General features: G+C 59.1%; 4 protein-coding genes across 4 annotated transcripts; 2 read left to right on the top strand and 2 right to left on the bottom strand.

The window, feature by feature from the left end:
• The first annotated feature begins 506 nt into the window (after nt 1-506).
• F5144DRAFT_565056 (uncharacterized protein) lies at nt 507-2,733 on the top strand. The gene has a single exon (XM_066788470.1). The coding sequence runs from the start codon at nt 907-909 to the stop codon at nt 2,401-2,403; it is 1,497 nt and encodes a 498-aa protein (XP_066647414.1). The 5' UTR covers nt 507-906; the 3' UTR covers nt 2,404-2,733.
• Nucleotides 2,734-3,420: 687 nt separating this feature from the next.
• Nucleotides 3,421-7,169, bottom strand: F5144DRAFT_627813 (uncharacterized protein). Its single transcript, XM_066792309.1, has 6 exons — nt 6,955-7,169; nt 6,632-6,893; nt 6,485-6,547; nt 6,171-6,392; nt 5,979-6,099; nt 3,421-5,883 (listed from the first exon to the last, which is right to left on the bottom strand). Exons 1-6 carry the CDS (start codon nt 7,026-7,028, stop codon nt 3,539-3,541), a joined length of 3,087 nt encoding a protein of 1,028 aa, XP_066647415.1. The 5' UTR covers nt 7,029-7,169; the 3' UTR covers nt 3,421-3,538.
• A 2,072-nt stretch (nt 7,170-9,241) lies between these two features.
• F5144DRAFT_600448 (uncharacterized protein) lies at nt 9,242-9,502 on the top strand (the record flags this gene model as incomplete). The annotated part of the gene is made up of 2 exons (XM_066791075.1): nt 9,242-9,292; nt 9,377-9,502. The coding sequence occupies 2 exons, from the start codon at nt 9,242-9,244 to the stop codon at nt 9,500-9,502; spliced, it is 177 nt and encodes a 58-aa protein (XP_066647416.1).
• A 295-nt stretch (nt 9,503-9,797) lies between these two features.
• Nucleotides 9,798-14,004, bottom strand: F5144DRAFT_565062 (uncharacterized protein). Its single transcript, XM_066788471.1, has 3 exons — nt 13,723-14,004; nt 12,122-13,632; nt 9,798-12,035 (listed from the first exon to the last, which is right to left on the bottom strand). Exons 1-3 carry the CDS (start codon nt 13,847-13,849, stop codon nt 9,837-9,839), a joined length of 3,837 nt encoding a protein of 1,278 aa, XP_066647417.1. The 5' UTR covers nt 13,850-14,004; the 3' UTR covers nt 9,798-9,836.
• Nucleotides 14,005-14,284: the final 280 nt, after the last annotated feature.

The raw sequence follows: 14,284 nt of genomic DNA on the forward strand, positions 1-14,284 counted from the left end.
TAAGATTCAGACCAACTATCCGACAGATGCGGTTTATAATTTCGTGCAGACCCGTCGGGTGGTTTCAAAGACGCAACAATTGGTACAGCCAGGTGAGAGCCCGAAACTTTGGTCAGCTCCACCATGATTTAGAGGCGGGTTGGCCTCGTGACGGTGTTCCAATGATCGATGTGGTTACGGCCGGGCCCGCCCAGCAATCGCATCACAGGTGATCGATCGTTCAAGTATGCCAACTGGGTTTCAGTCTTTAGGGAGATAGGGGACGGGACGCCAACACCCGCCGCGGGCGGCACTGGATGGTTTGACAGAGGCTGACTCGAGGTCGCTAACAGGAAAGTTGGGAGCGTGCCAGATCGGAAAGGGGAAGATCTTCATTGGGTCCCCGCAACCGGGCACTGCCTGCAAAACTGCAGCCCCTGATTGGTACCTTCCCCACAGAGCAGGGGACCGCAGCTGATGGAATTGTCACGGATTCACAGGGGATTTCCGGGTTTTTGTCACACACGTGTTCTCCCAGGGTTCTCTTCTGCGATCTACGAGTGTTTGTTCCTTTGGTGATAATAATTCTGTCTTTCCTTCAACCCAGACAAAACCAACTTTGACTGCCGTTTTTCGGGCTGCTTTTACTCGCAAGCGCGTCTTCTTGCATCACGCAGCAACAAAATCGTCACATTCAGCTTCGGTTCACCCCGATCGGCTTAATGGCGGTTGACGTCACATTGCTTCGGAACCGTATCGGCATCTGCGAAGCCATCGTCCAAACCCCCTGAGATTGCGATCGGATCTCGGCCTCGCCCCTGGCAACTTCAGACGAGAAGAACATAAGGACGAACGAACAAGACTTTGCAAACCCGTCACAACCAACCGTGCAGCCGACCAAACCTCTGACCAAACCTCCAACGAGCCATGGTCCGGCCCAGCGACGCCCACTCCGCCGATCCCCTCCTCGCCAACCCCAAACACGACGACGACGACGAATACCCCAACAACCCCAACCGTCCCTCCTACCGCAGCTCCAGCCGCTCCACGAGCCCCATCCCGCCCTCCAAACCCACCGCCTACCCCCGCCTCACACCCTCCTTCGCCTCCCTCCCCAGCAGCGACCTCCTCTCCCCGCGCCCGCCCCTCGCACGCCGCACCACCACCGCCAGCACCACAACAACCACAACCATGCGCTCGCGCAGCCCCACCCACGCCACCGCGGCCGCCGCCCGCGCCGAAGCCAGCCGCAAATACACCCTCTCGGCCATCTTCCTCGTCATCTCGCTCGTCTCCTTCACCGCGCAGACCATCCTCGCCTCGCACATCCAGCACGACCTCGGCTGGGACAAGGCCTACTGCATGCTCTACCTGACCCACGGCTCCTGGGCGCTGCTGTGGCCGCTGCAGCTGCTGGTGCTGCGGGCGCGGCGGCGCGGCGGGCGGGATCGGTCGTGGGGGCGGTTTTGGGACGGGCATATGCGCACGGTGAGGGGGATCGCGTTGGTCGTGGAGACGCGGGATGTGAAGGCGGGCGTGCATGCCGCGCAGCATGGGGGCGGGTTGTTGGAGTATGGGCATTCGCCGTGGTCGTATTTGGGGAAGACGACGGCCGTGATCACGTCGGCGTTGACGGTGGCCGGGCTGTCGTGGTATTTGGCGGTGTCGATGACCACGCCGAGTGATTTGACGGCCATTTATAACTGCAGCGCGTTTTTTGCGTATGCGTTTTCCGTGCCGCTGTTGAAGGAGAAGCTGAGGGCGGATAAGATGCTGGCGGTGGCGGTGGCTATTGTGGGCGTGTTGGTGGTTGCGTATGGGGATGGTGGTGGGGATGGGTCGTCGGAGGAGGCGTCGGCCGTGCCCGGTGGTGGTGGGGTTGTGGTCGACCCTGGGACGAGGTTTGCCGGGAACATGATCATCGGCGTTGGGTCGGTGCTCTACGGGCTGTACGAGGTGCTGTACAAGCGGTTCGCGTGCCCGCCCGACGGGATGGACGCCACCAAGGGGGTCATCTTCGCGAACACCTTCGGCAGCTTGATGGGGGCCTTCACGCTGTTTGTGCTGTGGATCCCGATACCGGTGCTGCACGTCCTGGGGTGGGAGACGTTTGTGATCCCCACGGGCGAGACGGCGTGGCTGCTGTTCATCAGCGTCATCATGAACATGATGTTCTCGGGCTCGTTCCTCGTGCTCATCTCGCTGACCAGCCCCGTGCTCAGCTCGGTGGCGTCGCTGCTGACCATCTTCATGGTTGCCATTGTCGACTGGTTCGTGACGGGCACACCGTTGAGCGGGGCGGCCATGTTTGGCGGGCTGTTGATCGTTATCGCGTTTGCCATGCTCAGCTGGAGCACGTGGCGCGAGATGAACGAGGAGGAGCACAGGAAGCAGGTCGACTTGAGCGGCGACGAGGACGATTAATGGGTGGTGAAATGCCAGCTGGTTTGGTGGGGGTGGTCTGTAACGGTACTTTGAACGGGTGGCTTGGCTTTGGCCTAGAACCTAAGAACATATAGAAACGGGGCAGCCCAGGCGATGACATATAGAAGAGAGGGACCGGAGGTCTTACACGGCGACAACGGCTTTTGCGGTTGGACTGATGCCCACCGATTGGTTTTTTGTACGTTGTATGTCTCTGGTATTACTGTTTTCTCTATAGGTACCCAGCATATAGTCTACTAGGTAATAGCGTTATCATAACATTGCCCTTGCGGTAATAAGAACAGGAAAGAACCCGCTTTATCGACCGGTACACGCAGTAGCGCTTGGCTTATATTGCGTTAGGCGGTGTTGCGATAAGAAATAAGAATAGGTAATATTGAATAAGAAAAAAAGGAGCTGCTACATCAGCCTACTATACATGTAGTACCTGGATCGTAGCTGTTACTGTCACTTCCACCACCACTATCGTCGCCCCTGGCACCTCATCTACCAATAAAACCTCTAATAACCAAGTCTCCGATAGCGAGGTCTGCAACCAAGGCCCCTCTAACAACGAACCCCCCTCGCTGGCAGTCAAGCAGGAAAAAAGGGGAAGGAATGCTATCCGAGGCTCGGGTTATCGAAGTGTTGGCATCTGGGTGACAAGTCTGGAACAAGCCCACCCACTTGTGTATGCGGCCCAGTCAACCAACTGCGGCTGTGAGTCTCTCTCCCTTACACAGACACACATCCCGTTTGGCCCACTTCGTGCCCTTAAGACCCGCAATACTAACCCTCAGGTAGGGCAGTATATGCCTGGAAGGACGTAGCACATCCTATGTTACTGTCCTGGGATATTTCAAGTCCTCGAAGCCTTTTACAGTGGGAACATTGAACTGGCCCAACTGGCATCAGAGCTGGCAACAAATCAAATACAAGATTATGAGGCACGAAATGTATTAAATCCAAGCCGGGATTTGATTCGATAGACCCGTGACTTGATAATAGAGACAGTTTCCGCCGCCCTTGTCGCGTTGGCAACCATCATTCCGCATTCGCTCCAGCTCCAGCTCCCTCCCGAGTCCTCCGACTCCTAGCCAACTAGCGAGAGCTACTTTATTATTTCCGCCGTACCTTAGCGGCGGAAAGGAATCCATGAACTCCGAGACGTCTTTTGCTCGGCTAAGACGTCGACGCTCCGGCGGACAGCGTCCCTCAACACTTCCATCCTTTTCTCCATGACTTGGTTCTTCTCCCGAAGCTCTTGGTATTCCCGGTCCTTATGGTCAGCTTCTATCCTGGCCCTGTCCGCATCCACCCGCGCCTTCTCTGCGTCTGCCCTCGCGCTGTCGGTTTCCCGCTTCGCCGCCTCGACCTTTTCCTCCAGCTCCGTCACCATCCCGTTCACCACCTTGGGGTCTAGGGTCCCCTCGACCACAAGGGCCTGAAGCCTCTGCAGGTCCTTGATAATCCGTTCGCTCTTCTCCATCCTGACAGTCACATCCGTCTTCAGCTGACCCATCCACCGCATAAGGCCAGAAATCCCAATCTCCAGCTCCCGCGCCAGCGCGAGTTCTTCTGCGTACGCCCCGGTAGCAAGCTCACTCCCAGCTGCGCCACTAATCCCCGATACCGCCTCCCCCGCTAGGTCCTCCCACCCCCCACCCGCATCCCCACCCCCAACACCACCACCATCACCATCCTCCTCCAGCCGCCGGCCCTCATCCGGAAAATAACCCCCCAGATCCAGCTCCGGCCCCGGAAACCCCTCGCCACCCTCCCCCCTCGTCTCCACCCACCACACCTCCACCCACGACAGCGCATGCCCGCCCCCATCCCCATCCCCTCTCCCATACCCCCTCACATCGAGCAACCGACGGTGGCGGGGCTCAGACCACTTCGCCAAGTCGGCGTCAAAGGGCGGGCCGGCGGCGCGCGCGTGGTAGATCCAGAAGAGCGCGGCGTAGCGCACAAAGGCGTGCGCCAGCACGCGGTCCTCGACCTTGTCGAGCCAGGCCTCGCGCCGGTCATCGGGCAATTCCGCGCCGGGACGGTAGTAGTCCGTGGAGCCCGTGCCGGCCTCGTAGGCCGCGCCAGGGTCCCGGAAGGCCGGCTGCAGCAGGTAGTCGGCGCAGAGGAGGCTGATGTTGCGGTGGGCGTGGGAGGGGTTGCAGTGGTAGAGGGCGTGGTTGAGGGTGGAGTTGGAGGTGCCTGTGGGTCGGGGGCTGCGTAGGTATTCCTGTAGGGAGCGGTGGACGGCGCCGATGCGCTTGTCCGGGCCGACCCGGGCCAGGGGCGCGCAGTTCTGGAGGACGGCCCGTTCCATGTTGCGGTGGCGGGAGATGAAGGCGTGGATGCCCGGATCGCCCATGTCCACTTCGAACCACGTCTGGTCTCGGACGTCTTCGGCGGCTTCGCCGACCAGGGCGCAGGCGAGCTGCAGTTCTTTGTCTTTCATGGGTTCGGCTTGGTAGGATAGCCAGAAGAGGATAATTTTGGTGAGATTCTTGTCCTCCTCGGCCTGTTTGGCGCTAGAGTCAGAGAACTGCTTGAGATATTGGTCAAAGAGCGGGAAGATGCCGTGGGTCAGCTGGTTGCTACCCGCGGCCTGCTGGTTGTTCGGTGCTAGTTGTTTTGCGGCTTCGCTGAGTGCAAGCCGGGCCCAGAGATACATGCCGTTGGCGCCATGCTTGATCTGCTGCTCGATGTCGTCCGCAATGGCAGCGCCTTTGGGGTATCGCTTGACGGCGGCCAGAACCTCTTCCGTGGTTCTGGCAATATCAGGGGTCGTGTCATCCGCCGTGATGTCGTACCTGGAGAAATTGTAACCCCAGAGCCCCGCCTCGACCCTTTCCTGGTTGCGGGAGAGAACTAGTACTCGGATCCTGCCGCTGTTGACGGTCGGGAGGTCGTGGCCCGTGATGCATCTTAAGAAGTCGTCGATGCTCCCCTTGGCACTGAGTGCGTCAATCTCGTCGACCACCAGCGTCAGATAACCCCCATCCTTAGTTGCCTCGAACATGACACTCGTCCAGAGCTGCTGGACGTCATAGAAGGCGAAGTCGCATACCGGCCGGCTCCCCTTGAGCTTGGCGACAGGCACAAGCTCCGGGCGGGCTAGGAGAAGGTCGTAAAGCAGCCACGCAAGCACCCCCTCGACCGTCTTGTGCTCCTCGGCCATGTCCCCGAGATGGCAGTAGGCGACCGTCTCGGGCCGGCGACGCTCTCCTGCCTTGAGTAGTGGAGTATCCGAAACGAGCCGCATAATGTGCCGCGCGAGGTATGTCTTTCCACAGCCCATATCCCCCCGGATCCACAACAAGCGCGCACCTCGGCGATGCCACCATCCCTCAAATGGCCCTCTTGTCTCAATCCAGGTGCATGTCCCTGGCGTAGGTGTCGTTGGCGCTTGTTCCCGCCGAATTTCGTGAGGCCGGAGCAGCTGTAGCGCTCGATAATATTCCGTCGACAAGCCCCCCTCTAAAAATAGGAGAGTGTGAGTAGCTTTCCGTCAGAATACCCCGGGAAGGTGGGTGCGGGCTCAAGCCGTTGGAGGGCGGCTGCTGCCGACTTACTTTTTGCTTTGGGCGCCTCCTCCTGGACCAGTTTGATGATTTCCGGCAACAGCTGGGGGGTTGGCGACCCGTCCGCGCCGCCGGGCAAGGGGTATTCCCTGACCTTGGTATCTATGCCGACCTGTTGCAGATTTAGCTGCTGCGCTGGTGGAAGAGGCCCGAAGTTTGGGAGTTCAGGGCGGCTTGACTCACATCTGGGCTGATTTCCATGTCGCTTATGAGGAGAAGGCTCGGGATGCGAACGAAGGCCGCGGATACCTCGGTCAACCCGAGAGCATCGCCTGGGCGCAATACATCCATTATCATACTCTCCTCTTCCAAGTCTTGGTTGAATAATCTTGCCCTCGAGATGGCCGAGGCGATGTCCTCCCAGGACATGTCCGAAGTGGCTTCGTGAGGCATCCCATAGAAGGCCTAGCGCAGAATAGGTCCAGTCAGTGAGCTAGATTTTGAGCGCACGGCCGGACAACTGTGTGTACACGGTGCATAGCATGGCCGTCACTTACAACTCCAAAAGTGAGGAAATATATATCCCTGTATCTCGTGTCGAGGCGAGCGGTAACCAAGGCCTTGCCGGGGTGGGAGGAAATGTCAGCTTCGTGTTGCCTTAATGTGTACGTGGTTTCTGGGGTCGGTCATGAAGAAAAGCGTACCGTCTTGATGATGACACCCCCACCGCCGCGGCCGACGAATATGATGGGGCGGAGCCTTGTGTCTTCTTCTTTCCGTTGTCGAGAAAGCGCCCAGAGCAGCCTGTTCGCATGGCTCAGCAGCTCCTCGCGCCCGTAGGGGTGGTGACTGGTCTCATTGTATCCAAAGGTGAAGACTCTAGCATTCGGCCACTCGGCGTCTTTGGGACGGAGCGGCTCCCATGTCTGGGCCGCGCCGCCCCCAAACTCATGGACCAAAACGATGCTGAAGCAGCCATTAGAATAATGATACATCCGGCTCCCTTGGCTTTGAGGAATATACCCACTCGTAGCATGGAGTGATACCGCTGGACCTCGGTGGTTCATGCAGGGCCGAAAGCCCAAGCGCGCTGATCGCCATGGTATCCTGGCACGATAACGCCGTGCGGCACTCTTTGCTTGAGCCCTTGGAGCCTAGGGTATGGCGAGTAAGGGTATGATTTATCGTAGGGTTTACCTTACCGTAGGAAAGGTCTAGGCAAGGGAATCCCGGGGCTTGTAGTGTAAACTATGGCATCACGGGGAATAAACACAGCAGGGCGGGTTGGCCAGTAAAAGGATTTAAACCCTCCGATGATGGGGACCTTTGTTGCGGCTCTTGAGGTGTCAGTGCCTGGTCAGGGGCAATTGCTCCGACATGGAACATGGGAGGTATCGCTGTGTAAGTTGACCCCCGCGACCAACAAACCGCCATTACAAAACGGACATTTCAGATCTTGACACCCCCCCGCCCATCCCATAAACGGTTGGCCGATTAGGTGCCTTCCAACGGCAATCGCGGTAAGGCGGTAAATACCTACGTCTTCGCTAATTGGGCGCATTTCAGGGGGCCCCCTCGAGGACCGGCCGCTGTGAGAAAGGGCCCACTGCATGGAGGCGGCTGACATGTTTGGCGTTGGAGTGTCACTGACCGAATCACATCTTGCCACATATAAAGCCTCTGTAGCGACTGCAAATCGTGCCCGTGGAAGATTCCAGGGTGCGGTTCCGACGCCCCAGGAACTTCCCAAGGAAACGCGTCTAGGTGCTTTCGTACATCTCAACTTTTGGCTCTCTCCATCTGGTATACATAAATACACACGGGGTCTCTCTTTCACACTCTCTCCCACGCTCTCTCACTCCCTCTCTATCCCCTCTTCTCTGCATACCGGTAGCTAGGATTGCGATTGTTGCCGAGAACGCGTAGGTAGGTTTGATCATGTTCCCCGAGTCGGGCAGATGGTAACAAAGAGCTGACAGCCGACGGCGGCGTAGTGGGACCAACGACCCGCGGTAACCACGCTCACAAATTTGGCACAGGCAGGGCACGCACTGGAGAGAGGAACCTCCAAACCTCCACGATCGGGAGAACCCACCAACTATGGCTGGGTCCGGTACCGCTGCAGAGTGGATGAGGCTGAATGAGAAGCTGAAGGCTTTGGAACAGAGGCAAAGGGAAATGGACAAGATCCTGGCAGCCCTGGGCCTTGAATGGGTGGTAAATCAGCTGGATGCGGCAATGCCCCCGTCGAGCAGCTAAAGCACATACAATGTAGGGCAATGACGGGCGGAATTGACACTGCTTCTTCTTTGCACGGTGGCTTGAGGAACAAGTTTGATGTCACTTTCCGTGCTGCCAACGGTTGAAGCCGTTTGATGGGTTACTCGGAGAAGTTGGAACCAGACAGTAACAGCGTGAATGCCGGAGGACCGAGTGCTAGATGGACCTGGATTTCAGCCGGCACAAGCTATTGTAGATGGTGATAGACACCCAATTTTGACTCATGCAGTTGGGTATGTAAGGTAAGGTACCTATGGGCAACGGATCCTCGGTGACATCGTGTATGCACCTTGTCGGGTCTCGTTGGGTTCATGTCGTTGTCAGTGTCCAAAACCCCGCTCACGACAAACATGGGCCCAATAACACTTCGTTCCTTTTGTCTAAGGCACTGTGACAGTGTGATAAGGAACTGCATCTTCGATTCGCTTCAAGCGTCCGGGCCCATTTCCCCTCATATCCCCCGCCTCACGAGATGCGAGCATGCGTGGCAACTGGCAAGTGAGACAAAGACTTGTTGGCACCTCCGCATGCTGAGGGAAATAGGCAGCCAACGAGTCTTCCTCCCCTGCCCATCGGCAGTGTAGCCAGTGTGCTGTCACTTCCACACCGCTGACCGACCCAGACAAGGAGCCTGTCAAGGAGGCCCCACGGCACACTACGCCAGCAGAAGGGGACGGGTGATGCCATGACAACATGCATCAGAAACAACCAGCAATTCAAAGCCACCAGGCAAACAAGCATCGAATCTGAGCCTCTCACTCACTACCCGGCTTAACATCAATTCCTGAAATAAATAAGAAAACAGCTTCGCCCGTTGGCATTCCGCTATCCCCGAGAACCCCCAGCTCCGGTTTGTCCGCGGCAATTGACCAACATCCAACGCTTCATAAAACGCGTGAGCCGCCTGCAGCCCCGGAAGCGGAGGTGTTGTTATTGTACCCAGGCTGACATCGCCCGTAGAAACACTATAACTCAAACGCTGTGCTGACCTGCGTCTGGAAGCTGAACCGGCTGGAGGCAAATTCCATACCACCATGCCTACCGACGACGAACTGGTCAAGGAGATGGAAATCCTGCTCCAAGAGGTGCTAGAGAGACAAAAGATGCTGGAGGAAAAGCAGATGTTGGCGAAACAACAAGAACAACAACGGCAACAACAATGGCAACAGCAGCAACAAAACATTCGAGACTGGATCACGCTCGACGTTGCGAGGTCTGCCATGGTTATTGGTCTCGTCACCTCCATTGTATTGGCGACGCGCTATGGCTACCACTTCTCCACGCAACGACACTGATGGCGATGAGGGCATATGGGAAAGGATAGCGGCACAGTTGGGGCGCGCGGGCAGGGGGGCAGGAGGACATGGGGGCGGGTATGGTAATGCGAAGAACAGACTTGTATAACAACATGACGGGCGCACTTTTCTTTCTTTTGTACATTTCAATTTCGTCACGAACTTTTGAAAAAAAGCAAAATGGAGTAGGACCGAAGGGCAGCCAGCAGGTATCCAGGGGCCTCTAGTCCTAGCAACAACAATCAACAGGATCAAGGACATCACTGCAGTTCATGGGTCATGGATAGGACATGAAAGAACGTTCAATGAATCCGCGTATTAGTTCCCACATTACTTATTCCTGTACCTCGCTGGGCGGCCTTTGGGTTGGGAAACGAAGCACCACGACGCGGCCGGAGCGGCAACCGAGAGCAATGGTCGAGGGCGTCACAGCCGTGAGTTCCACAAGCAATACCGCCATGCTATCCGGGCGGTAGGCCGGCGGTAGCCACAGCATTTTCTGCGAGTTCCACATGACCCAGCCGCTGTCGGCATCTACCCCGTACCCCTGGCGACGAGTCGTTTGTCCCGCGCCGTTTTCCGTTCCCGCCCACGTCCCCGTCCTAATCCAACCCGGACTCCACTGCGTGTCCTCGAGGAAGAAGAGACCCACATCCGTCAGCAGTCGAAACGAGCCCGCGTCAAAGTGAAGGGCCGTGACGTTGGCGCAGCGGGATCCGCCCGTGTCGACCGTCTGGAGACAATAGCGGCCGGCCAGGTCCCAGATCTTGATCCTGCCGTGGTATGAGGCCGCAAGGTAGTGGTTGTCGGATGAGAAGCAAAGCCCCTTGGCCGTTGTGTCGTCACCGTCGAGCGTCTGGATGCACCGTCGACGGCCCAGCTTCCACAGCCGGATGGTGCGGTCGAGCGAGGTCGCGATGAAGTCGTCCTTGGGCGCGAACGCGACGGCCCCGGCGCCGACCTCCCCCGCACGCGCCTCCAGCGACGGCGGCTGCTCGAAGATGCGGACGTACTCCTCTCGAGCCAGGTCCCACACCTTGAGCGTGCCAGACACGGTGAGCACGGCGAGCCGCTTCGCGTCGGGCGAGAAGGACGCCGCCGCGCCGAAGTCTGGGATGGTCTGGACCCGCCGGCCCGTCCTTGTGTCCCACACGCTGGCGTCCTCACGGCTAGACAGGCACACGAGCTGGCCGCCGTCGGGAGAGAGTACCACGTTGAGGATGCCGCCTTGCGCCGTCTTGATCTTGCGCGGGGGGCCGCACTCACCGTCGGCGGCGACGTCCCAGATGTTCATGGTGCTGGCTGACGCCGACACCATGGTGGCGCCGCCGCCAGACGCGGACGAGACCTGCATAATGCTGATCTTGTCGGGGTGGTCGCGGGCCGCCCGGAGCAGGCCCCCTTCGGTTGACGCTGTGGCCCGGTAGAGCCGGAGGCCCCAGGCACCTATGGTTGCGAGTTGGCGCCCGTCGGGCGAGAAGACCAGCGACCGTACGCGTCTGTCGTATCCCTCGAGCGTCTGGAGCCGGCGCCTGGTCGCCGCTTCCCACGTTATGATGGTGCCTTCGGGCGCCGCGGCGAAGTAGCGCCCGTCGATGGAGAGGCCGACCGCGCTATAATGGTCGTGTTCCGAAGGGACATTGAGCATGCTGATACGCTCTCCAGTCTCGACGCTCCACGTTATTAGCGATTCGTTGCTAGCCGATATCAGCTCGCCACCGGCGCTGCTCGCGGGCGAGAAGGCAACCAGCGTGACATCCACGTTGCTGATACAGCGGAGTTGGCTGCCCGCTCTGGCGTTCCATATCCGTACCTCCACCCTGTGCGCCGACGCGAGCCGGGTGCCGTCCGCTGAGTAGGCGATAGAGCCCGCGGCGTTGCTAGATCCATGGCGGAACCGGAGCGGGCAGTCCCCTCTCACCCAGTCCCACGTACCCAGGTAGTCGCCGTCGGCGGCCGCGAGCCACACGCCATCGGGCGAGAAAGCGGCGGCGGAGACATCTAGCAGGCCTATCACGCGGCGGTGCCAGGCACCCTTGGCCAGGTCAAAAAACCGGACTCCTGTCATGTCTCCCCCACTAGCGGCCGTCCCCAACAGAGTGCTGTTATGTGGGAATGCCATCCAGCCGCCGGCGTTCTGGAGGGTCCAGACATGATTCCCCGTCACCGCGTCCCAGACGTGGACCTCGTGCTTCGTCTCTCCGTGGCCGTCGTCGCCCTGCAGCGCGGCCGCGAGCCAGGCGCCATCCGGGGAAAAGGCAACGGGCCCTACGATGTCGAGCCCACCGGCGCCCGGTTCCAATGTCTGGGCCCAAGGGCTCCACTGTTCTTCTCGCATCTCGTCGCTAGCCATGGTGACCCAGTCCGGCGCCTCGCTACCAACAAGCTCTCCCGTGGGACTGCCGGACGGCACAAACACCACTGCTGAGGCGTACGCCTGCAGGGGCCGCTCCATAACGGCCTGGCCGTTGTACTCGAGAAAACGCTGGGCGTCCGCGACGATCTCAACCAGCTTTTTTGCCCCCTTTTTTCCCTGTGTCGTAAGGTTAATCAACCGCCGCCGCCGCCACCCGGGTCCAGTCCGTTTGCTTCGTTTTGGTTTGGGGAAGGAGGACTTACTTGGAGAAAGCCGACGAGCTTAGGCCAGGAGGAGAGGGCGGTCCGCATCCCGCGTATGAGGCCGAGAGCCTCAATCCAGTAGAGATACTTGAACTCGAGGAAGCTGTTGAGGGCGCCATTATCGCGCGTATCGCGGCCGTGGTAGTGGCTCGACACCAGATGCTCGATGAAGTACTCACAGGCGTATCTGGCGGCCGCTAGTGGGTCAGGTTCCGGGACTCTGATATCAACTGCGAGGGCACCTGGGTTGCCGAGGTTGTATATGTTTCGGCATAGAGCCCCCTCCATGAGTCCGAGCGAGCGTAAGAACACGCGGCGGTGCTCGTTCTCAAGGCCCTCGGGGAAGAGTACTCTATCGCTGTATAGGAACTCACGGGCCGATGCGTCGACAGAGAAGGTGGTGAGGCCGCTGATGCCGAACGAGTTGCACTTCTGTATGATGTTGTCGGCTGCTGCCGCATTGTTAGACGGGAGGTCCGACAGTGCGTAGAGCTCCTCGCGGCGTAAGGGGCGGTGGGCGATGGCAACTGTGGCCAGCACGCTCCGGCAGAGATGCCGGGTTTCTCGCTCTAGATGCTGGATACGGTCCGACGCCTGTCGGTACAGGCCTTCTATGTCGGGGGCTGCCTCCCTCAGGACGTCTAGCATCTCAAAGGTCGATACGGTCTTGAGCTTTGCGACGGCGAGTGTCACGTACCGGAACGTGCCCCCGGCTTTCTCCCGTAGGCCCTCGCAAATCTTTTTGCGCAGGCCGTCAGCGTCGTCCATGCCGTCCGCCAGGTCGGCCGCGCACCGGTCAACGTAGGCGCCGACGGCACGTGTCAACTCTTCAGTGCACTCGTCCAGGTCCACACCCTGCCGCCCTGCCTTGCCCACCTCGAGGTGCCTCGCAACATCTGCTCGCCGCCTGCTCGTCACCAGCCACTTGATACGTGTGCCAGGCGTCTTTGCTGTCTCAGCGATAAGCAACAGCAGCCTGCCGATATCGTCCCCACATTCATCCAGCGCATCGACGACAAGATACGTCGTGCGCTCTACTTCTGGCAAGAGGGCAAGGAAGATGGCGCGTAGAGAGTACCACGCACCTGGACCCTCAAAAAGCTTCGACCCGACATTCTCGTGTTCTGACAGGATGTGGCTGATGAGGCCGGACTGCTGGCTAATGAGCAGGTAGATCAGGCCGCGCAGGACGGCCACGGCGCTGTCCGCATTTCTGTTACCGGCCTCACAGAAGAATAAGGCCAAGCGGTCTCCTCGGGGCGCGACGTAGTCCCGCAGCTCGTCAGCGACACCGCATAACAGCATCGTCTTCCCGGTGCCAGGCCCGCCCTTGATCCAGAGCAGGCGGGCATCCTGGCGGTCTCGCCACCTCCGGAAGGCGGTCCGCTCTAGGATCCAGGAATACGAGTCCCGAAGCAGACCCCCCTTGGTGTCCTCAATGCGCTGCTTGTCGAGCCAGGGGTTGGTGATATACAGGTCCCGCAGGCATAGGGCCTCTTTGCTCTCGGCGCCTAATCACGCGGCAAGGCCCGAGAGGGGCCGAGACGTCAAAACCACCGAAACAAACAACCGTCGTCCACGCACGCATGGGGCAGTCTTACCTCCGAAGTATTGACTTATCGAGGCGATCGGCGCATTTATTTGCATGCCGCTGCCAGACAGTACGTTTCCGGTCGAGGTGGACGTGGCCTCACCCGCCGGGCGTTGAGCTCCATCCTTCACTGCCATAGCGATATTGTGATACAGTGAAATCCCAGGGTCAGATAAGTGGCGCTAGGGGCTCGACTCGAACGGAAATAGCTAGGGGGCTCGGACGGGGGTCCTGCTTCCTCGACGCCCCCATGAAGATATTGAGCGCATGAGGTCGGGGTTGTTGGGCAAAGATGCAGCCGCACACAAACGGCAATACCTGGGTTCTGTTTGGTGCCTAACCGCCTCTCACTCCCCCCTCTCCCCGCGCCCCGTCAGGCCTGCACACACGAGCAGTGCAACCCCGGCCGAGTGCAAGTCCGTTTCAGCCCACCCGAATTCCCTTTTGCCCTCTCGTCCTCCTCACTTTTCTCTAACTACGTAATCCGAGTGAATGCATGTGGTCTGGCCCCTTCGTCTCCCAGAAAGGCGTCGCCCTCTAGGATCAAATTCCAACGCCAGAGTGGTATGACA

This window comes from Chaetomium tenue (assembly GCF_020726465.1).
Source record: "Chaetomium tenue strain MPI-SDFR-AT-0079 chromosome Unknown F5144scaffold_2, whole genome shotgun sequence".
In the NCBI taxonomy this organism is placed as follows: domain Eukaryota; kingdom Fungi; phylum Ascomycota; class Sordariomycetes; order Sordariales; family Chaetomiaceae; genus Chaetomium; species Chaetomium tenue.